Source organism: Onychostoma macrolepis, chromosome 05, assembly GCF_012432095.1.
Source record: "Onychostoma macrolepis isolate SWU-2019 chromosome 05, ASM1243209v1, whole genome shotgun sequence".
Taxonomy (NCBI): domain Eukaryota; kingdom Metazoa; phylum Chordata; class Actinopteri; order Cypriniformes; family Cyprinidae; genus Onychostoma; species Onychostoma macrolepis.
Window position 1 is genome coordinate 14,052,791 of NC_081159.1, and position 20,909 is coordinate 14,073,699.

Sequence of the window (20,909 nt, forward strand, 5' to 3'; positions counted from 1 at the left end):
CTGTAAGTGTTAAATGTAATTTTTAGCTGCTCTGAAAATGAATATCAGTTTTTCATGTTGTACATTATAATGTTGTGATGCCTAAATACAGTAATGTATTATTAATTTATGTAGACTAAAAACTGTTTAGAAATTCAGTATTATGTATTCATCTGAATTGATGTCACTAGGAATTTTCAATAAAAATATGATACAGGTTTAGAACTAGACCTATGAGCTATTACATTCAGTTCCTACAATATGATAACTTGAAATGTGATAAAAAAGTATGACTTCCGTGTAAGTCCGAATTATTATTATTATTATTATTATTATTATTTATCAAATTTTTTTCTCCTAACAAGCAACAGGACATTTAGTTAATATAGTGTATATGTTTGCTTTAGCCCCGCCCACCCAGAAATGTCATTTGTTCAAAATAGCGATATGTGAAACATCAAATATGTGACCCTGGACCACAAAACCAGTCTTAAGTCTCAGGGGTATATTTGTGGCAATAGCCAAAAATACATTGTATGGGTCAAAATGATCGATTTTTCTTTTATGCTAAAAATCATTAGGATATTAAGTAAAGATCATGTTCCATGAAGATATTTTGTAAATTTCTTACCATAAATATATCAAAGCTTCATTTTTGATTAGTAATATGCATAGCTAATAACTTCATTTGGACAACTTTAAAGGCCATTTTCTCAATATTTAGATTTTTTTTTTTTTTTGCACCCTCAGATTCCAGATTTTCAAATAGTTGTATCTCGGCCAAATATTGTCCGATCCTAACAAACCATACATCAATGGAAAGCTTGTTTATTCAGATTTCAGATTATGTATAAATCTCAGTTTCGAAAAATTGACACTTAAGTCTGGTTTTGTGGTTCATGGTCACATATGTTCTGATTGGCTGTTATTATGCTGTCCCATCTACATTTATGTTTTCAATGTGAATTGACAAATTACTGGTGGTAGGAACCTTACTGTCTAGGATACTGTTATTCTTCTCCTCCTCTGATCAGAGTGATTACCATCTGCAACTTTTGCAACCTCTCACTTTTCTTCTCCTTGATCATCTCTTTTGACTATATTTTCGTCTTTTTCTGCACCATTTCATCTGCCATGTTGAGCTACTTTGCTTGCCTGTAAAGCTTTGCAGTTGCAAATATTTCCCCTTCTCTGGTTGTGCTGACAGATTTTTTTTTTCAGTCCTTTGCTTTTCAAGCTCTCTGTGGGGAATTTTGATTCATAATTAACCTTATATCAAAGCTGATATTTTTTTTCAAATGTCATTTCAGTGCTGTATTTAAGTGTAAGGACCAAAAAATCCTTCTTTAAAAAATCTCTCTAAGCTTTTGCAGCCTATTGGCTTTTATCAGGATAAAACTGCCAAGCCAAAATGTATAAGTGAATTACACTTTCCAGACACTGACACTAAGTGATGAGACTAAGAAGAGCCATTAAGCAATCTTTTCTTTCCCAATAGACATGGCTATCACAGCTCATCTAACTCTGCTCCTGGTAAAGTCCTGACGGACCTAAAGCTGCACTTGGGAAATCCGTCCCAGCACTCTTCAGACCCTGTAGTCATCCACCCTGGAGCAGTGCTGGCAATGCTGGACCTCCTACCCTCCGTTTCTTCTGACACACAGCCTGAGGTATGAGCTGCTTGTAGACATTGGCTCTGTCTCCAAAATTTATTGAGCTGACACCATGTTTGGTGTCTACAAAGTCATCAGCCCACAAGGGAATGCCTAATCGCAGGGATAGGCAACGTCGGTCCTGGAGTGCCGATGTCCTGCTCCAACCTTGAAAAAAACCCTCACCTGCCTGTAGCCCTAGTAATTTTGAAGTCCTTGATTAGCTTGTTCAGGTGTGTTTGATTAGGGTTGGAGCTAAACTCTGCAGGACAGCGGCACTCCAGGACCGATGTTGCCTATCCTTGGCCTAATGCAAAACTTTGGTGTTGATATGTAGCAAGGAGAGAATATGTTGCTGTTCAAAAGTTTGTGATCAGTAATTTTTTTTAAATTTAATTAGGGTGCATTAAATTAAAGGCATGCTCCCATTTAAGCGCTATCAACAGTATTCTTGTTTTGTTGTTTGCCACGATTACCACAGAAATGATTACCACGATTTACTGTAGGCTGCTCCCTGGAGAGATACCGAGAGCAACTGGAGAGTTACATGCAGTACAGTATATTAGCTCACAGACTTCCATTAGAAGAACGTTTGTCAGTGTTTTTTTGTTTTGTTTTGTTTTTACAAACTTCGGGACAAGATGAAATTACATTCTGTGGTAATCAACAGCATCGACAGTAAGAACCCAGAACATTCTTTTTAGGGGGTGTACCTTTGAAAAACAGGCCAGTAAAAAACTTGGTTAAAGGTATAGTTCACCCAAAAATGAAAATTGTCATTAATTACTCACCCTCATGTCGTTCCAAACTTTTAAGGCCTTTAAGTTCAAGTTCATCTTTGGAATGCAAATTAAGATATTTTTGATGAAATCCGAGAGCTTTCTGATCAGTTTCTGAAAGGTAGTAAGGACATGCATCATGGTACTGTCGTGAATGCATGTCAAAGACTGACACAGAAGAGAAGAAATTGTTTAATAAAGTTTAATATAGTTTTCTTTGCACACAAAAGTTTACTCGTAGCTTCATAAAATTAAGGTTAACCACTGATGTCACATAATGATGTCCTTAATACCTTTCTGAGCCTTGAACGTGTCAGTTGTGTTGCTGTCTATGCAGGGTCAGAAAGGTCTTGGCATTTCATCCAAAATATCTTAAATTGTGTTCCGAAGATGAAAGAAGGTCTTACGGGTTTGGAACGACAAGATTAAAGACAGAATTTTCATTTTTGGGTGAACTATCCCTTTAAGTACTTGTTCTCAGAATGACTAGTAATAGCATGTTATGTTTGACTTGTGCCCCTGCAGTGTGAATTAAAAATTTCAGAATGTTAGTGTTTATCTACTGTAAGTGTCCTACAGCTCACTTTAGCCTCGCTCTGCTCCTCAGCATGCTCTGGACCTGCAGCTGGCGGTTGCTAACATCCTGCAGCTGTTGGTGCATTCAGAGAGGAACCAGCAAATCCTGTGTGAGGCGGGTCTGCACTCACGTTTGCTTCAGCGCTGTAGCTGTGCTTTGGGAGACGAAGATCACCCACTCCACCCACCTCTGCAGAGGATGTTTGAGCGGCTGGCCTCCCAGGCCCTAGAGCCGATGGTGCTCAGGTGAGTCCAGTTTGCTCAAAAAATGTTCAGATAGAGCCTGGAAAATATATTATATTCAATTATATTATATAATATTATGAGGACAGAGAGGGCCTCCTTGCTGGTAATTTACAATATACTGTATACACTATTGTGATACGGTACAGATCAGAGGGCCAGCTCTTTGTCCATTACATCTCAAAGCCTCAGTGATATTTATTGAAGTGATTAATATTTAAGAATAATATCTTAACGGAACATGTTTCTGCCCCCAACCTTATATTGATTGGTCTCCCACATGTGAGCTCTTTTGAACTGATTTTTGTTTATACAAAGACCAGATTAGTCAGTTAAAATCTGTTTTGCTCCTGGGTCTCCTGCACGTTTCAGTCTTTACTGATTTGATCTTATCACAGCTGCATGTTTGCATAAAAGGAAAATGATCAAATTTGACAATATCTCAATATTATTCAAAGCTCTCCATGGGTTGTCTCCAAGTCAAACGGATTAGTGATTTCAATTTTCCGCATGGCTGGTCTAACGTGATGGAGGATGCTTCACTACAAAATAATAATAAAAAAACAGCAATTCACTTCAGCTCATTTGAGAAATAAAAATAGGTCTTATATGGTTGAAATGTCATGTGACTGCATTCGGGATCGTAGTTATTGAAGTGATTAATATATATTATTATTTTCTTATTTATAAAAATATAATTATTGCAATTATTATACAGTAATTATATATTATATTAATTGCATTTGTTTGTTTATTTTTATCAGTTAAAGTTGTTGTCTTCTGGTTTTCCTAATGTGTTGTGATTATGCTCGAAGAGCAAGCAATTTCTCATTGTGTGGGATATTACTGTCTCTAATAAATGGTTTTTATGCATTCTTCAGGGAATTTTTGCGACTTGGGAATCCTCTGAATTGCGGTGCCTGGGACAAAAAGCTCCTGAAGCAGTATCGGGTCCACAAGCCCAGCTCCCTCAGCTATGAAGCTGAAATGCGCAGTAAGGAAAAAAATGAATGCGTGAAGACTGCTAGAGCTGTCACTGTGCTTTTGTGCCATCCCGTAAACAGTTTGTGTCAGTGTTATGTGGTCTTGTCTCTGTGGTTTCTCTGTGGGCCAGTGAAAGGAGGGACTTTACTTCAGGCTTCACTGACTGTGGTCTTTGGTGAAATGCCATCAATCACCATCAGAATCAAACAAAACATTCTCCTTTCGCTCTCCACGGCTCTGCCAGCAGAGAGACGTTCAAGTGAACAGGGTTTTGCTGGAGATGAGTTCCCAACTTCCCTAATTACCAGTGAAATTACTTTTCTCCGAGCTCTCACCGTGTCCGGCGAGTCCTTTTTGAACTTGCTAATTTAAAGGTTTCCTGCTTGCTTAGTAGAAAGCCTCAGTGGAATTGTGCACCCTGTGCAGTCAGGGTCCAGTGCAAGCAGATATTTTTGTTGGTTAGATCCACAACATATTACCTCAAAATGAGGTTATTTAAGAGAACTCTGATTTAAACAGAATGAAAGGATTTTACCAGACAGGAAATTTCCCTCTGCTTTTATAGTGTCAGATTTACAACATTCAACACCCACCTGCTATTTATTCCTTTAGCATTCCTTTTCTGACATCACACTGATGGTTACACCTTACACAGCAGCATTTTATAAATGAATTCTTGTGGCCTGAAGTGAAATATATATAAAGAATTTTTTATAAATAATAAGTCTATGTATATACACTTTTTTTTTTTTAACCATTGGCTAGTGTATTGAGGAGGTGCTTAACATTTAGAACATTTAGATGTTGATATATATATAAAATACATATGTAAATAAATTATAATAGAACAATTTCAGAATAACATTAAATAAATCCTAATTAAATGGACAAAATGTATCTAATTTATATATAAATGATGTTGTTGTTGTTGTTGGATAATAGTTTATCAAACATTCCTAATATTACAGTTAACGTGAAGTAAAAATTTACTGTTAACTATGTTTTGAGTTAATAGTGTAATACTAAGAGAGAGCTGTAGAGTTTACGGGACAAGCCTGACTGTACATTTGACCTTTTCCACATCCAGACAGCATGACTCTGTCCATGGAGGGTTTTGGGCCGGATAGCGTGTTCACGATTAACGAGGACAACAGCCAGTACCGGATCAGCCGAAGTCTGGTGCGATCTGCTGAGGGCAGCACTGTACCCCTCACCCGAGTCAAGTGCCTGGTCTCCATGACGACGCCCCATGACATCCGTCTCCACGGATCGTCCGTCACGCCCGCCTTCGTGGAGTTTGACACGTCATTAGAGGGATTCGGGTAAGGCTGCCAGCGCTGATCTAGCCTATATCTAATGAAGATCAAAATTTGTTTAGCACAGTCACTGTTTGAAAAAGGAGACATCCATTTAGGTATCAGAGATTTATTGGCTTCAATTCAGAATGTGTTTACCAGATATATGCGTCAATCAAAAATGTATTTGGTGTTGTGCTTTTAAAAGCTTGACCTAGTTTAAAGCTCACTGAAAAACAGAGACTTGAAATGCGCTTACATCTCCGAACGTATCGCAGTTCAAAGCGCAACAAAGAATCCACACTGAGCCTCCATCTGTTTCTGTTTAACATAATCCCATCAGGGTACGTGCTAAACTGAAAATAACAGATCTTTAATATTTCATCTTTTTCATTAATTATGAAAGCACAGTGATCATCATTTGTCTTCTTTCCAAATTATTAGCTGCTTAAATGGGAGATTTATGTGTACGAAATGGGTCAACGGTTCAGTTTTTGCACCCTGCACACATTACAGAGACCCAAATGCTTCAAGTGTTATTGGTTGTGCACAGATTGAATTTTGTTAGTCTCCCAGAGGCCTTTCTATTGCTTGAACAATTATGCAGCAGTTCTACAGACTTAAATGCCACAAATTCCCTTTAAACCTGCACCAACTGCACAGACAATCCAACTGATGTATCTTTTATATGTCTTAGCCAGAATCCTCCTGTGTCTTTAAATACTTCCTCCTACATCTGAATAGAACATGCAGCTTAGAATAATTGAAGATGTAAAAATCACTTGTACTGGCCCACATTTCATCTCGCGAATGCTGACAAAGCGCGCACACACAGTGTACTCACCATCTGCCTTCATGAAAAATTCATGTAAACACGTTCCGTATTGGGGCGTGCAGACCAGCCTAATGGTGCTGCCACAGCTGGGCTTAAAGCTTTTTGGGTTATAAGGGAGCAAACAGGGAGGAGGTGGACATTAACCCCCACACACATATACATAGACTTCTATTGTTTTAACTTTACATTTTTTTAAATAATTATAATAATATACAACAATATATAATCTGTTTTACTCATTTATATGAATTAAATAATATTACTAAAATATAAATAATGTAAAGTAAACTAAAAAGATGTATAAATATATATGTTTATATATATAAATAAGGTTTTTTTTTCCTCCAAAAAAGGACTTCTCCAAATGTTCCCAAAGGGAGGTTTTGTCATATGTAGCTCAGTTTTGTGAGCAGATTTGTCCCCAAACTGAGCCCTTCTTCACACACTTCCTTGTCTGGTGGGAGGTGTTAATGTTTCACTGTTTTTGGGTGGATGCTTGTATTGTTAGTGTGGTGTGGGATTTTTTTTATTGCCATAGAGTTTTTAACATTAAAATGACATATGAGGCTTCCTTTGTCAGGGTTAATTAGCCTCCATAGAGACTTGTTTAGCTGTTTTGAGTGACACTGGGATGGTTTTCTGTTTATTTGATGAATAGCAGAATGCTTAATGAAGTATGGATTGACAGGAATCTTGCATTGGACCTTTTGCACCATTCTCATTATTTGCATTTCTAACATTTAGTAATGTCTGATGTTTAAATAAGTTCCATCAGTGGACGTTTGTAATGTTTTGTACACGATGTAATTCAGTTCTGTTATGGTGAGCACACTCTGTCAGTGTTACGTAAGGCGTGACACTCACAAATAAACAACTCTTTAAGCTGCCAATGTGAAATATTCCCACATATTATGACTGTATGTTACTGAGAGACGAGAATAAAATGTGCGAAATGTCTGGCATGCTGGGATTTGTGATTAAATTGAAATTCATTTTTTATTTCCATCTTCTCTCTCCAGCTGTTTGTTTTTGCCCAGTTTGGCCCCTCATAACGCACCGTCCAGTAATGCTAACACATCTGGAGTCAGTGACGGGGCGGTGGTCAGCGGCATGGGAAATGGTATGTGCTCACAAACACACTCTTCCCCAACCCCCGTGATTTGCATAACAGCAGACAGCAGCTTTCCACTCTTTGTAAATCTTTATTAAGATAAAGCCTAAAACATGAAAAAGTACATTAAATTGGTGAATGTACTGCAAGCAAGTCGTTATCGCACAATAAACCTGGTCTTGGTGGTTGGGATCTCAGAAGATATAAAAAGAGATGAAAATAGCGGTGCTATGTTGCCATGGACAGTGGTGAAATATACCATTCAATACAGTTGTTATGTGATTGACCAATCTGAATCAACTGTTATTGTTTTTATTGTTTTAACGGATTATTGTTATTGAGCTTTTGAGCGAGTTTGAGTTTACAAATGCGGGATGGCGAAGGCGGGTAGCAGCTTGACAGAATTTCAGAAGCATTATGGTTCATGACAGGCGAGAGGTAGAGGGAACAGGAGCACAGCACTGTGACTGAATTTTTGCAAAGATGGTGGAGTCTAGAGAAAAGAGGAAGCACACCGAAACTTGACAGAGCTTGACAGAAATTGTTTGTGCCTTTGCTCCTGTTCGAGCGCCACCGGTTCACAGCAGCTCTGAGTGGGCGTACAAGTGCCTATGTAGTATTAATGAGGTGATTCAGGGCTCGATGCCTCTCCATCTTTCTCCCTTCCTGTCATTCTTTATTTCGCTGTCTCGCGCTCTCTCTCTTTCCTTCATCCTCCCCATTTCCTCTCCCTTCCTCCTCTCTCTCTCTCTCTCGAATGGATGATTTCAGTATTTATAGATAGACTCCTGCATCATATTCTCTGACCTATTTTTGTCGATGCCGTCATAATTTCTTGCTCGGAGAGTTTCATTCAGATCCCCTGCAGTCTAGTTCATTGTTCCTGTCTCTCTTCCAGGGGTTTCCTGGGTTTAGGGTACAAGCCAAAGTGGATTTGTTGTATCTAAGTAGCTTAGGCTAAATTTTCAAGAATGTGTGCTTGATGTAATGGATCATTATGCAAAGTCCAAGGAGATTTATTCAGTGGTGTTGGTTCCTAAACCACATTAAAAAAGTTTAATACGTTTTTTTATTTGAACTAGAAAATAAATGCTTACAAAAATGCAAAACAAATATTAAGATCTGTTTAATTATGCAGGTAAGAATCAGAATCAGAAAGAGCTTTATATTAAGAGCTTTAAAATACACTTCTATTAAGTGTAAAAGTTTAGGGTCAGTAAGATTATTAATCATACTAATATTTCAGCATGGACGTATATACAATTGATAAAAAGTGACAGTAAAAAAAAAAGTAACATTTGAGATGGAAATCTGTATGTAAATACATTGTGTGTGTGCGTATGTATCTATGTGTGTGTGTGTGTGTATATATATATACATATACAGTGGGTACGGAAAGTATTCAGACCCCCTTAAATTTTTCACCCTGTTATATTGCAGCCATTTGCTAAAATCATTTGTTCATTTTTTTTTTCCTCATTAATGTACACACAGCACCCCATATTGACAGAAAAACACAGAATTGTTGAAATTTTTGCAGATTTATTAAAAAAGAAAAACTGAAATATCACATGGTCCTAAGTATTCAGACCCTTTGCTCAGTATTTAGTAGAAGCACCCTTTTGATCTAATACAGCCATGAGTCTTTTTGGGAAAGATGCAACAAGTTTTTCACACCTGGATTTGGGGATCCTCTGCCATTCCTCCTTGCAGATCCTCTCCAGTTCTATCAGGTTGGATGGTAAATGTTGGTGGACAGCCATTTTTAGGTCTCTCCAGAGATGCTCAATTGGGTTTAAGTCAGGGCTCTGGCTGGGCCATTCAAGAACAGTCACGGAGTTGTTGTGAAGCCACTCCTTCGTTATTTTAGCTGTGTGCTTAGGGTCATGCTTCACTGTTGGGACTGTATTGGACAGGTGATGAGCAGTGCCTGGTTTTCTCCACACATGCCAAAAAGTTCTATCTTGGTCTCATCAGACCAGAGAATCTTATTCAGGTGTTTTTTAGCAAACTCCATGCAGGCTTTCATGTGTCTTGCACTGAGGAGAGGCTTCCGTCGGGCCACTCTGCCATAAAGCCCCGACTGGTGGAGGGCTGCAGTGATGGTTGACTTTCTACAACTTTCTCCCATCTCCCGACTGCATCTCTGGAGCTCAGCCACAGTGATCTTTGGGTTCTTCTTTACCTCGCTCACCAAGGCTCTTCTCCAGCGATAGCTCAGTTTGGCCGGACGGCCAGCTCTAGGAAGGGTTCTGGTCGTCCCAAACGTCTTCCATTTAAGGATTATGGAGGCCACTGTGCTCTTAGCAACCTTAAGTGCAGCAGAAATTTTTTTGTAACCTTGGCCAGATCTGTGCCTTGCCACAATTCTGTCTCTGAGCTCTTCAGGCAGTTCCTTTGACCTCATGATTCTCATTTGCTCTGACATGCACTGTGAGCTGTAAGGTCTTATATAGACAGGTGTGTGGTTTTCCTAATCAGTATAATCAAACACAGCTGGACTCAAATGAAGGTGTAGAACCATCTCAAGGATGATCAGAAGAAATGGACAGCACCTGAGTTAAATATATGAGTGTCACAGCAAAGGGTCTGAATACTTAGGACCATGTGATATTTCAGTTTTTCTTTTTTAATAAATCTGCAAAAATGTCAACAATTCTGTGTTTTTCTGTCAATATGGGGTGCTGTGTGTACATTGAGGAAAAAAATGAACTTAAATGATTTTAGCAAATGGCTGCAATATAACAGAGTGAAAAATTGAAGGGGGTCTGAATACTTTCCGTACCCACTGTATATATATATATATATATATATATATATATATTAAATTATTACACTTTTTTAATGCATTTACATAAAGTTTTCCATTTCAAATGTTCAAAGTAATTTTTTAGTATTTATATATTTAAAATATCACAAAAATTAATCAGCACAACCGTTTTAACATTGATAATAATAAGAAATGTTTCTTAAGCAGTAAATCACCGTATTAGAATAATTTTTGAAGGATAACGTGACACTGAAAACTGGAGTAATCATGCTGAAAATTCAACTTTTTCATCACAAGAATAAATTACATTAGAAAATATATTAAAACAGAGATCTACTACTTTCAAAAACATTAAAAAAACTTACCAACCCCAAACTTTTGAACAGTAGAGTAATATGTAATTAAGAAAAAGTATTTTCACTTAGATTCTCACAAGTAACACTTTACCATTCATTGCTTGTTCAAGCACCATCAGAATTTAAAAGCGGTTTTACCTCTCCAATAAAAAATTCTGAGAATAATCAACATTAATCTTTATATAGCATTGGACAGCTGTGACTGTTATGTGTCAGTATATATCCAAATGATGCAAAAAGAGAAAGTAACTCCTAATATTACATATCCTCATTTTCATCTCTTCAGGCGAGCGTTTCTTTCCACCCCCATCTGGCCTGAGCTACTCAACGTGGTTTTGCATTGAGCGTTTCAGCACGCCACCCCAAAGCCATCCTGTGCGTCTGCTCACGGTGGTGCGAAGGGCCACCTCGTCTGAGCAGCACTATGTGTGCCTGGCCATCGTGCTCTCCGCTAAAGACCGATCTCTCATTGTGTCCACTAAAGAGGAGCTGCTTCAGGCCTACGGCAAGTGTTTCCTACAACTTACTGTTCTACATCTTTGTTTTCTGTTGATGTCAGCAAAGTTCTTATGATGTGGAATGCTTGTGAATCAGATGATCGTTTCAACCTTTGTTCCTCTGCATACGGAGAAAAAGCTTGAATTAAAAGCAAATCTATTACAGACTTTCAAAATGCTGTTTGTGAACACACACACAAATAAAATTTTAAATAATTTTAATTTAGCTCATGATGTCACCATGTTTATATTTCATGGGCAAATCGACAGTAGACAATTAAGCCATTTTAATGTAGGGTTTAAGAGCCCGTTCCTTCTGAAATGCAGAGGAAAAGTTCCTTTGTCTGTGGTTAGTGACGTGACATCATTTCCTCTCTCCCTTCGCAGTGGATGACTTCAGTGAGGAGTCCTCCTTCTATGAGATCCTGCCCTGCTGTGCACGCTTCCGCTGCGCTGACCTCATCACCGAGGGACAGTGGCACCACCTGGTGTTAGTTATGAGCAAGGGAATGCTGAAGAACAGCATGGCAACTCTCTACATCGATGGCCAGATGGTCAGCACAGTCAAGGTGTGGCCCAGCTCCTGATGTAGACACCTTTGTTTTGGTTCGACTAAAGTAATGGGAAACGGTGCCATTATTAATTTTTCCTGCAGAAATGTCATTATTTTCTGCCCCCTTTTAAAGATTTTAACTAATATTTCAAACTTTAGCATAACTCAAAATTGGCGTCAGATCTGAAAACTGAAGTGGTTTTTCTCTTGCTTCATTAGCAGCTCAAACACCAGTTCCCAAGACTACTGTTAAATAATGTATCTTTAAAATAAAAGTCATTATTCCCGATAAGCTCACACTCACCTTTTTTGTTTCTCATTGTGGTTGTCTTTGTAGCTGCACTATGTTCACAATGCTCCCGGTGGCTCTGCCTCCACAAACCCACCTGTCATGAGCACGGTGTACAGCTACATCGGTACGCCACCGGCCCAGCGCCAGCTCTCCACGCTGGTCTGGCGACTGGGGCCCACTCACTTTCTGGAGGAGGTGCTGCCTGCTGCCAGTGTGGCTGCCATCTATGAGCTGGGACCCAATTATGTAGGCAGTTTCCAAGCTGTTTACCTGCCATGTGAGTACCTGATGTGTCACACTGAGGTGCATAACAAGGAACTAAAAGATGTTTGATTTTAAAAGTGGATGTTTATTGTAATTTAATGACTGTTGTATTGATTAAATGTTTTGCACATCTTATGTGTGTTATATGTAGTTGCATGTTGTGGATTTTAACTGGGTTTCCTCTCATATCTCCAGGTAAAGACTCAAAGACCGAGGCTGTGCCACCCTGTCCTGTTGGATTGGTTCCTGAAGAGAAGGTCTCCTTCAGTCTCTTTGCTCATTCTGTATCTAGTGTCACTGTGGCCAAGATACGAAAGGTCTACAACAAACTGGACAGCAAAGCTATCGCCAAACAGGTACAGTAAGCAGTCTCACTCTCACCCTGCTTCTTCATTCTCAATAAGCATTTCATATTATTAATGTTGAAAACAGTTGTGTTGCTTAATATGTTTGAGCAAACTGTGATTCTCTGATGAATGGAAAACTAAAAAGGGCAGCATTTATTTGAAATAGATTTTTTTTTGTAACATTACAAATGTATTTGCTTTCACTTTTGATTAATTAAATGTGTCCTTGCTGAATAAATGATTAATTTCTTTAAAAAAAATCTTTGCTGATTTTTATTCAAAATATTCAGAATTATTTTGGGTAGAAAGGGTATAATAAAGGTTTTGTGAATGATTTGTATAAAAAATTCTGTATAAATGAGGACATTCAACTAATATAAATATCAGCAGAGCTTTTTGTGGAAATCTGCAGACCTTTTACATATTATCTTCACTAATATTAGTGCATCATCTGCAGAATTTTAGTATTGGACACGTTTTGATAGCTGAAAGAAGTAATAAATAAACATGCAAGGGGTGCAGAATGTCTAGAAGGACGAGTGTTCCAATTCCGCAGAAATTTGCAGTGCAGATTCCTTATCCTGCCCATGAGTAATTATTTTAATTACAATTTTTGGAAAGCTGCTCAGAGTCATGTTTTTATCCCCTTTTAGCTGGGGGTTTCCTCTCATGAAAGTGCCACCCCAGTCAAACTCGTCCATAATGCAGTGGGCCATCTCAACGGGTCGGCCAGGACCATTGGCGCTGCAGTCATCGGTTACCTGGGTGAGTGCAGAATAAAAAAATATGAAGTGGCACAATAGAGCTTTTCTAATAAATTGGCCCTTTCTCTCAGTGTTCATGTATTTATAGCTGCAATCTTGTTCCATGTAGGTGTGCGTGCCTTCGTAACCAAACCGGTGGCCACCAACCTCCAGTACATCGGAGGAGCAGCTGCCATTCTGGGCCTGGTTGCCATGGCTTCAGACGTGGAGGGTCTCTATGCTGCAGTAAAAGCATTAGTGTGTGTTGTCAAGAGCAACCCTCTAGCTAGCAAGGAGATGGAGCGTATCAAAGGCTACCAGGTGGGCTGCAATAACAATTATCAGTGAACTTTGAACTGAGGATGTCCTCTGTTCTCTACAGCTGTAGCTGTGGGATGTTATGAGCCAATGAGGTGGCAAATTAAATGATAACAGTGAGCCTGGGCTGTTGTGACCGGTGACAGCCAATTGATGTGATAAGTGAGGGTTCTTAAGGGTGGGGCATGCTGGGATGTGCTGGTTTGAACATAACAGATGGTGCATTGTTTTATTTCTCGGCTGCTTTAATAGGTTCTGTAGAGAGAATGCAATGTTTCACGGAGCTAATGTTGATTGTGGTGTCACTATGTAAGGAAAATGAATGGCTGAGTGTTGGGCTGCAGCCTGTTTTAAACTGAACTGATCACTGAGTAGACTAAGGAAAATATAGCAGATCATTCTTTCACATAGACCTTCTGTTGTTGTTTTTTCCCTGTCAGCTTTAGATCATTTGCCTGAATGATCTTCTTTAACTTAATGTCTTGTGTTATAGCTGTTGGCCATGCTGCTGAAGAAGAAACGCCCTCTGTTGAACAGCCATATTCTGCACTTGACCTTCTCCCTCGTTGGAACTGTTGATAGTGGCCACGAGACCTCAATCATCCCCAACTCCACAGCCTTCCAGGACCTGCTGTGTGATTTTGAGGTGCGAAGCTCACACCAGCCTTGGTGATGCTGTGATTTTTTTTTTTTTTTTTTTTTTGGTTTGTTTGTTTTTTCTAATATCCGGCGGATATACAGAGAATGATTGACATCCACTTAGGATGTATAAATACCTCAGACTGACATCATCAGTGACCTTGCTGAAAATTTAACTTCAGCCACTCTAATAGTTTCTGGCATAAGAACATGATTTTGTGTAGTGGTCTTCAATTCTAAAACTTCTTTTATTTCAGAAGTTTTTCATGATATAATTTCTTTCAGGTTTGGCTTCATGCTCCCTATGAACTGCACCTCTCTCTCTTCGAGCACTTCATTGAACTTCTGACTGAATCCAGGTAATCCATCCATACTCTAACACTCTTTATTGAATCTTTGATTCGTGGCAATCGATATAAGCCTTTCTGCGATGTAATGGGACTTTCTTTGGGTTCTTTCAGCCCTATAGAAATGTTACAGTGTGCATTAACATTATGATGGTTAACCAACAGCACTTACAGAACAACATATGCATCACATGGATATTTGAGGTCTACTTCCACGTGAAGTACATCATGTACAGTAGAAGAGGGGAGAGGAGCGATTTGATTTATGTCTAAAGGCCCGTTCTCAAAAAGAACGATAACTATATTAACATCCATGAATGAACTGTAACGTTCTGTTTGATATAAGCACACACTGCATGTCATCAGAGTGATTCTAACGATATCGTACCTCTATGTCGTTACCGTTATAGTTGTAATGTGGACTTTGCTGTTCTCTAGAACGATTATTAACTTTATAGTTATCGTCCTTCTTGGTGTGAACGTGCCTTTAGAGTTAACAATGTTCAGAGGTGCAGAGTCAGACCTGCAGGTGTTAAACTGCTATCACTAACACAATGTGTACTTGTTTCTGTTCTCAGTGAAGCTGCTAAGAATGCCAAACTATTGCGGGAGTTTCAGTTGATCCCCAAACTGCTGCTGACTCTGAGGGATCAGTCTCTGTCTCAGCCCACCATTGCCGCCATCGGCAATGTCCTCAGTCTCCTGCTTCAAGGCTTCCCCAACTCATATGACCTACTCAGGTAAACGGAGAGTTGTATGCCCATTTTAAATGTAGGCTGTCAAAGACAACACATTTTGGTGACTGATTCTTTAAAATCTGTCTGATTTTGCTGCAGAAAATACTTTATTTAGAAGCAGGGTGACTTTTTTTATTTGAGAATTAGTGTCGCAGCCGATAGCCTAGTGGTTAGTACGCCGACATAAAGCACAACTGTGCTCACAGCGACCTGAGTTCGATTCCCGTCTCTAGGTCCTTTGCCGATCCCGCCCCCCTCTCCACCCAATACTTTCTTGTCTGCTCTCAGCTGTCCTATCTAATAAAAAAGGCATAAAAGCCTCAAAAAATATATTTAAAAAAAAGAAAAGAAATTTTTTTTCAATTGTTTATGGCTATGGTTGATTTTTTTCTAGGTTTGGGCAGTTTATCTCTTCAACATTGCCAACGTTTGCAGTCTGTGAGAAGTTTGTCATTATGGAGAACACCAATGAGGAGAAGATCGACAGGGGTGAGTCAGCTTTTTTTAAGCTTCCAAGTATCAAAGAAATATTTTTGCAGCATATTGTTGCAACACAACAAAACAACAGATCACCCTGTTAAAGAATCAGACCCATGGGAATCAAAGCATTGCCAGCTTTAAGCAGCACCAAAAGAAATCCACACCTGCAGAACCTTGTAGAAAGCTACACAGAATTCCTGCTGAATTGAAACGTCATCTCATTCCTAAAAATCTGACACCACTTGTGCATTTCTGAAATATTTAGCCTAATTTGGTGGTTTCAGCTATACGTAAGAGTGCAGCGTTAGCTCCATGTAAGCACTTTCTGCATATTCCCACTAAAAATCAGCACTGGAAAATCTGCAGATTTCATCTAGGCCTAATTATGAGATGTCTTAAGATATCAGGAGCTTAAAAATATCAAAAAGGTTAGCAGTGTCATTTCTCCTTTCAGTGGTCTTACTCTTCTTCCTGGGTGTTTTCAGGAACTGATGATGAGTTTGGAGGCCTCTTGTCATCCAACTTGATTCTTCTGCGGAACAGACTGCTGGACATCCTGCTCAAACAGCTCTTCAGTTGCAAAGAGAAGAACACTGTTAATGTACAGTGAGTGATGCTCCATATTAAATCAAGGGTGGATTATTGGACTTCAGAGAGCTGCGCTGCATTTTACAGCATCTGTAACATTGTTACCTAAGCTTGCTGGTTTAGGGCTGATATCTGGGATTGGATACAGATGGAACTGGACACTTTGGATGTGTGTCCAAAATGATTTAGTGTAGCCTGTGATCGCGAAAGTGCTTTTATCTCTTATCAGTGCTCTCAGTAGTTTTTTTGTGTGTATGAGAAATGACAAAGCTCACCATTTAATTGTCAGCCTCAACTTAAAACATTATAAACAAAATTTGTATGATCTACCATTTCTACCTTCATATTAATCATCTCCTCACTAATTTTTTCTTTCTGCTACCTCCCACAGGGCTTGCGAAGAGCTTGTGCGCACCTTGGGTTTTGATTGGTTGCTGATGTTTATGGAAGAACACATTCACTCCAGTACAGTGACGGCAGCTCTCTTAATCTTGGTGGTGTTGCTGAGTAACCAATCCATCCTGAGCCGGTTTAAAGAGGGCCTGACTGGAGGAGGATGGCTGGACCACACCGACTCTGTGCTCTCTAATAAGATTGGCACTGTTCTGGGTGAGCAAGAGAACTAATCATATTTGATTAGTTTCACATGCATTTTAGTTAAACAATAACAATAATTCTACAGTATAAAATATGATAATAACAATAACTAAGAATTTAGTACTGTAACGTAATTTGTGAGGCTTTTTTTTTTGCTCGTATATCCTTTCAGGTTTTAACGTGGGCCGCAATGCAGGAGGCAGGTCGACATTGCGTGAAATCAACCGAGATGCCTGCCATTTCCCAGGATTCCCTGTGTTGCAAACTCTGCTGCCCAAACACACCAATGTCCCAGAGATCTACTTCATGCTCATGGCCCTTTTCCTCCAGCAGCCAATCACAGAGCTGCCTGACAGCCTGCAGGTACATGTCAGTATGCAAACCTTTTTTCCCTACTAATCAAACATGAATGTCTTCACTTTGTGTGTTTGTTTGAGTGTGATATCTCACCATCCATATCATTTTCCACATCTCTGAGACCACTAGTGTGTGTGTGTGTGTGTGTGTGTGTGTGTATATATAATATATATGTGTGTGTGTCATGTTTATATCATTAGTGACCTAACAGTAGTGCAGAATCTAGAACCATTTTACAAAATATTCTTTCTTTCTTTTTGTTTTTAAATCCAAAAACTTTTAAACTTTAACAAATTTAAATAGGATTTGGATTTATTAAATCCCAGTTTTTCAATGTGAACTGTTTTTTTAAAGTGACGTGCTCCTTGTTAACTATACTCATGTTCAACAAATTGTCTTCTCTGTATCATCCATTCAGTCATGCATGGGTTATATAAATGTTTACCATCTGCACTTGTGACTATTTCCTGTGAGAGCACTATAGCTTCACTACCTCATGTTCTTTTACTTTTTAAACTGCAAAATCATTGAATAATTATTTATTATTTAATTAAATGCATTACATTAAATGTAACTCAGTAACATTATGATTTCATAATAACTTAATACAATTTAATAATTTGTATAATATGCATTTAATAATAATTAATTAATTAATTATTATTGAGTTGTACCCATCTCCTCACACAGTTTGACCTGGACTCTATCTGGACGTTTATATTTGGCGTCCCAGCCTCCAGTGCTACAGTGGTGGGCTCCATTCACAACATGTGTACTGAAGCAGCGTTCCTGCTCCTGGCAATGCTGCGCAGCATGCTCAACCTGGTGAGTCTCCAAGCTTCCTGATTTAGAAATATGTATCCCAGGAGCGACTGCTGGCATTGGAATGATTGTTCCGGTTGTCATTTGGTAGTTTATCAAAGGTTTTGTACTACAGCTGATGAAAAATTTGAAATTAGTGACAAACTGGTGCTCAAAAATAAAAGGTTAAAATGGTATTATGTTAACAGGAATTGTATTACCTGCAGATACCAAGAAATGCAGGTTATTCTCACGACCACAGACCCTCAGACCAAAGAAGCTGACATAGCTTTTGAAATTTCTCTCTATCTAATCCACAGCCTTGGCAGTCAGAGGAGGAGGGTTCCTGGCTGAGAGAATATCCCATCACTCTCATGCAGTTTTTCCGTTACCTTTATCACAACATCCCAGATCTGGCATCCATGTGGCACAGCCCAGACTTCCTGTGTACACTTGCTGCTACAGTTTTCCCCTTCAATATACGGCCTTACTCTGAGATGGTACGCTATTGTTCTCTTCGTTTGTTATTATAACAGGCTTTTGTGTGCTCAGGCCTTTGAGAATTTGTCCTTTTGATGTTTCAGTCTCAATTGAAGTTGGTTGTGTAGATGAAAAATGTCTTGTTTTCCTCAGGTGAGTGATTTGGATGATGAAGCAAGCTCACCCACAGAAGAGTTCAAAGCCTTTGTGACGGATACAGGCATGAACCGTAGCCAGTCAGAATACTGTAATGTAGGCAATAAAACCTACTTGACCAACCACCCAGCCAAGAAGTATGTCTTTGACTTCATGAGGGTCCTCATCATGGACAACCTGTGCATGACACCTGCCAGCAAACAGACGCCCATCATTGACCTTCTGCTTGAGGTGAGACCATCTCGGATATCTACTTGATCAAATTTCATTTGTCAGTGATGTTGCGTGAAGCTACAGAATCTCAGTGCCTGTCATTCTGGCTTCATTTTCTATCGTCCTGCAGTGCTTTGCATGCTGCTTATTAAAAGCTAATGTGGGAGTTTCCATTTGATGGGCAGGAACACTAACTTTGCTCTGTGTCCTCAGGCCTCACCAGAGCGCTCAACCAGGACCCAGCAGAAAGAGTTTCAATCCTACATCCTGGACAGTGTGATGGAGCAGCTTCTGGCAGCAGATGTCCTGTTGGGTTAGTTGCGTCCCAATCGTCAGGTTTAGCTCAGGGAATTGATCAGTAATGTACCCAAAAATAAAAAATGCTGTCATTTACTCAATCTCATTTTCTTCCAAATTGTATGGTTTTAGATGTCAATGTAGATCAGGCACAATATATGCAAAAACTGTCATGGCATGGTGAGACATGACCATATTTTAGTGGTTCTTAGCGTTTTTGATCTAAAGTTCCCTGATGTCCCTTAAAGTCTGTTGTCCAACAAAATATTCAGAATTCCACAATATCAGCTGAAATGACAAATCTTTCATGTGTGTGGCTCTTTGTTTTTCAACAGGTGAGGAGGCATCATTGCCAATAACGACAGGAGGAAGTTACCAGGTCCTGGTCAACAATGTGTTCTACTTCACACAGCGTGTGGTGGATAAGCTTTGGCAGGGCATGTTCAACAAAGAGTCCAAGCTCGTGGTGGATTTCATAGTTCAGCTGATCACCCAGGTGAGCTCAATCCTGTGATCACACACTGGAGGTTCGCCCATAGGCGCGGGAAGTGGGGGTGCTGAGGCTGCTGCAGCACCCCTGTTTTTTCTGTGGGCAACTGTTTAACTGTTGGGAATATAAAAAATAAAAAAATCGGAGTGTCTATTTACACTAAGTGCAAATAGCCCATTTCTTGGCAGAGGCTATTTACACCAATTCCGCCCACAAACGTGTAATTGGGCTAGTCAACATTACAAAAGACGGTCATCACTTGTCAGATTCAGTGGCGCAGATGGTAAAGCATGTGTCACGCTCCTTTTGACATGATCGACCCGGGTTCGAATCTGCCTTTTGGCAAACTTTTTTTCTCCCTTTTCAAATTTCAAATCACATCAGAAAAGCATTTGTTTTTAATAAAAATGAAGGAAATAATCAAAAAGTTGAAAATAAAGTATCGGGTAGGGATAGGGTAGGTGTAGGGAGGGCTTTTGTCCCAATAAGGTGGCATCCATTTAATAATTTGAATTAAAATTAAATATTTACACTCTAAGTTATTATTGCATACTGTTTTATAATGTATTACAATGCTGAGGTGCAGATAATTGCCACTATTTGCAATAAGTAATTAGCAGAATATCCTGCTATTTTAACATATTATATATAGAGTCTAAAGGCACTTAGTGTAAACAGCCTTTTTCGCAATGCTTTCACACCACCTACAACAAAACAAGCACACTTGTCCCCAATGTCAAAGTGTCCTTGAATAATTAGGAAATGGTCTTACAAATAATTTGTTGGCCCTATATTGTCTAGTTTGTCATTTTAATCATGAATGTTGCATACAAATGATTACATTTATTGGATGTTTTAAATGTATGCTACTGCTACAAAATAGTTCTATTTCAAATTATTTATTTTACACTTTCTGACCATCAAAGAATCCTAATATTGTAAATGTTTTATGGTTCCCACAAAATATCAAGCACAACTGTTCAACTGTTATAATAAGAAATGTTTGAGCACCATATGAGATGGGTACCTGCTGAAAATTCAGCTTTACCATCACAGGAATAAATTACATTTAATTGACTAAATATATTATTTTAAATTGTAATAATATTTCACAATATTACTGTTTTTACTAT

General features: G+C 38.9%; 1 protein-coding gene across 1 annotated transcript in view; it reads left to right on the forward strand.

The window, feature by feature from the left end:
• wdfy3 (WD repeat and FYVE domain containing 3) overlaps positions 1-20,909 on the forward strand; it is a 78,786-nt gene that overhangs the window by 37,698 nt on the left and 20,179 nt on the right. The window contains 23 exon segments of the mRNA XM_058775444.1: positions 1,478-1,649; positions 3,018-3,232; positions 4,111-4,223; positions 5,301-5,535; positions 7,363-7,463; positions 10,867-11,085; positions 11,465-11,646; positions 11,968-12,199; positions 12,382-12,542; positions 13,187-13,298; positions 13,407-13,597; positions 14,088-14,240; positions 14,519-14,592; positions 15,159-15,320; positions 15,712-15,806; positions 16,283-16,403; positions 16,777-16,994; positions 17,155-17,345; positions 18,030-18,164; positions 18,461-18,640; positions 18,774-19,007; positions 19,203-19,302; positions 19,622-19,782. Coding sequence (XP_058631427.1) covers positions 1,478-1,649; positions 3,018-3,232; positions 4,111-4,223; positions 5,301-5,535; positions 7,363-7,463; positions 10,867-11,085; positions 11,465-11,646; positions 11,968-12,199; positions 12,382-12,542; positions 13,187-13,298; positions 13,407-13,597; positions 14,088-14,240; positions 14,519-14,592; positions 15,159-15,320; positions 15,712-15,806; positions 16,283-16,403; positions 16,777-16,994; positions 17,155-17,345; positions 18,030-18,164; positions 18,461-18,640; positions 18,774-19,007; positions 19,203-19,302; positions 19,622-19,782 — 3,757 coding nt within the window.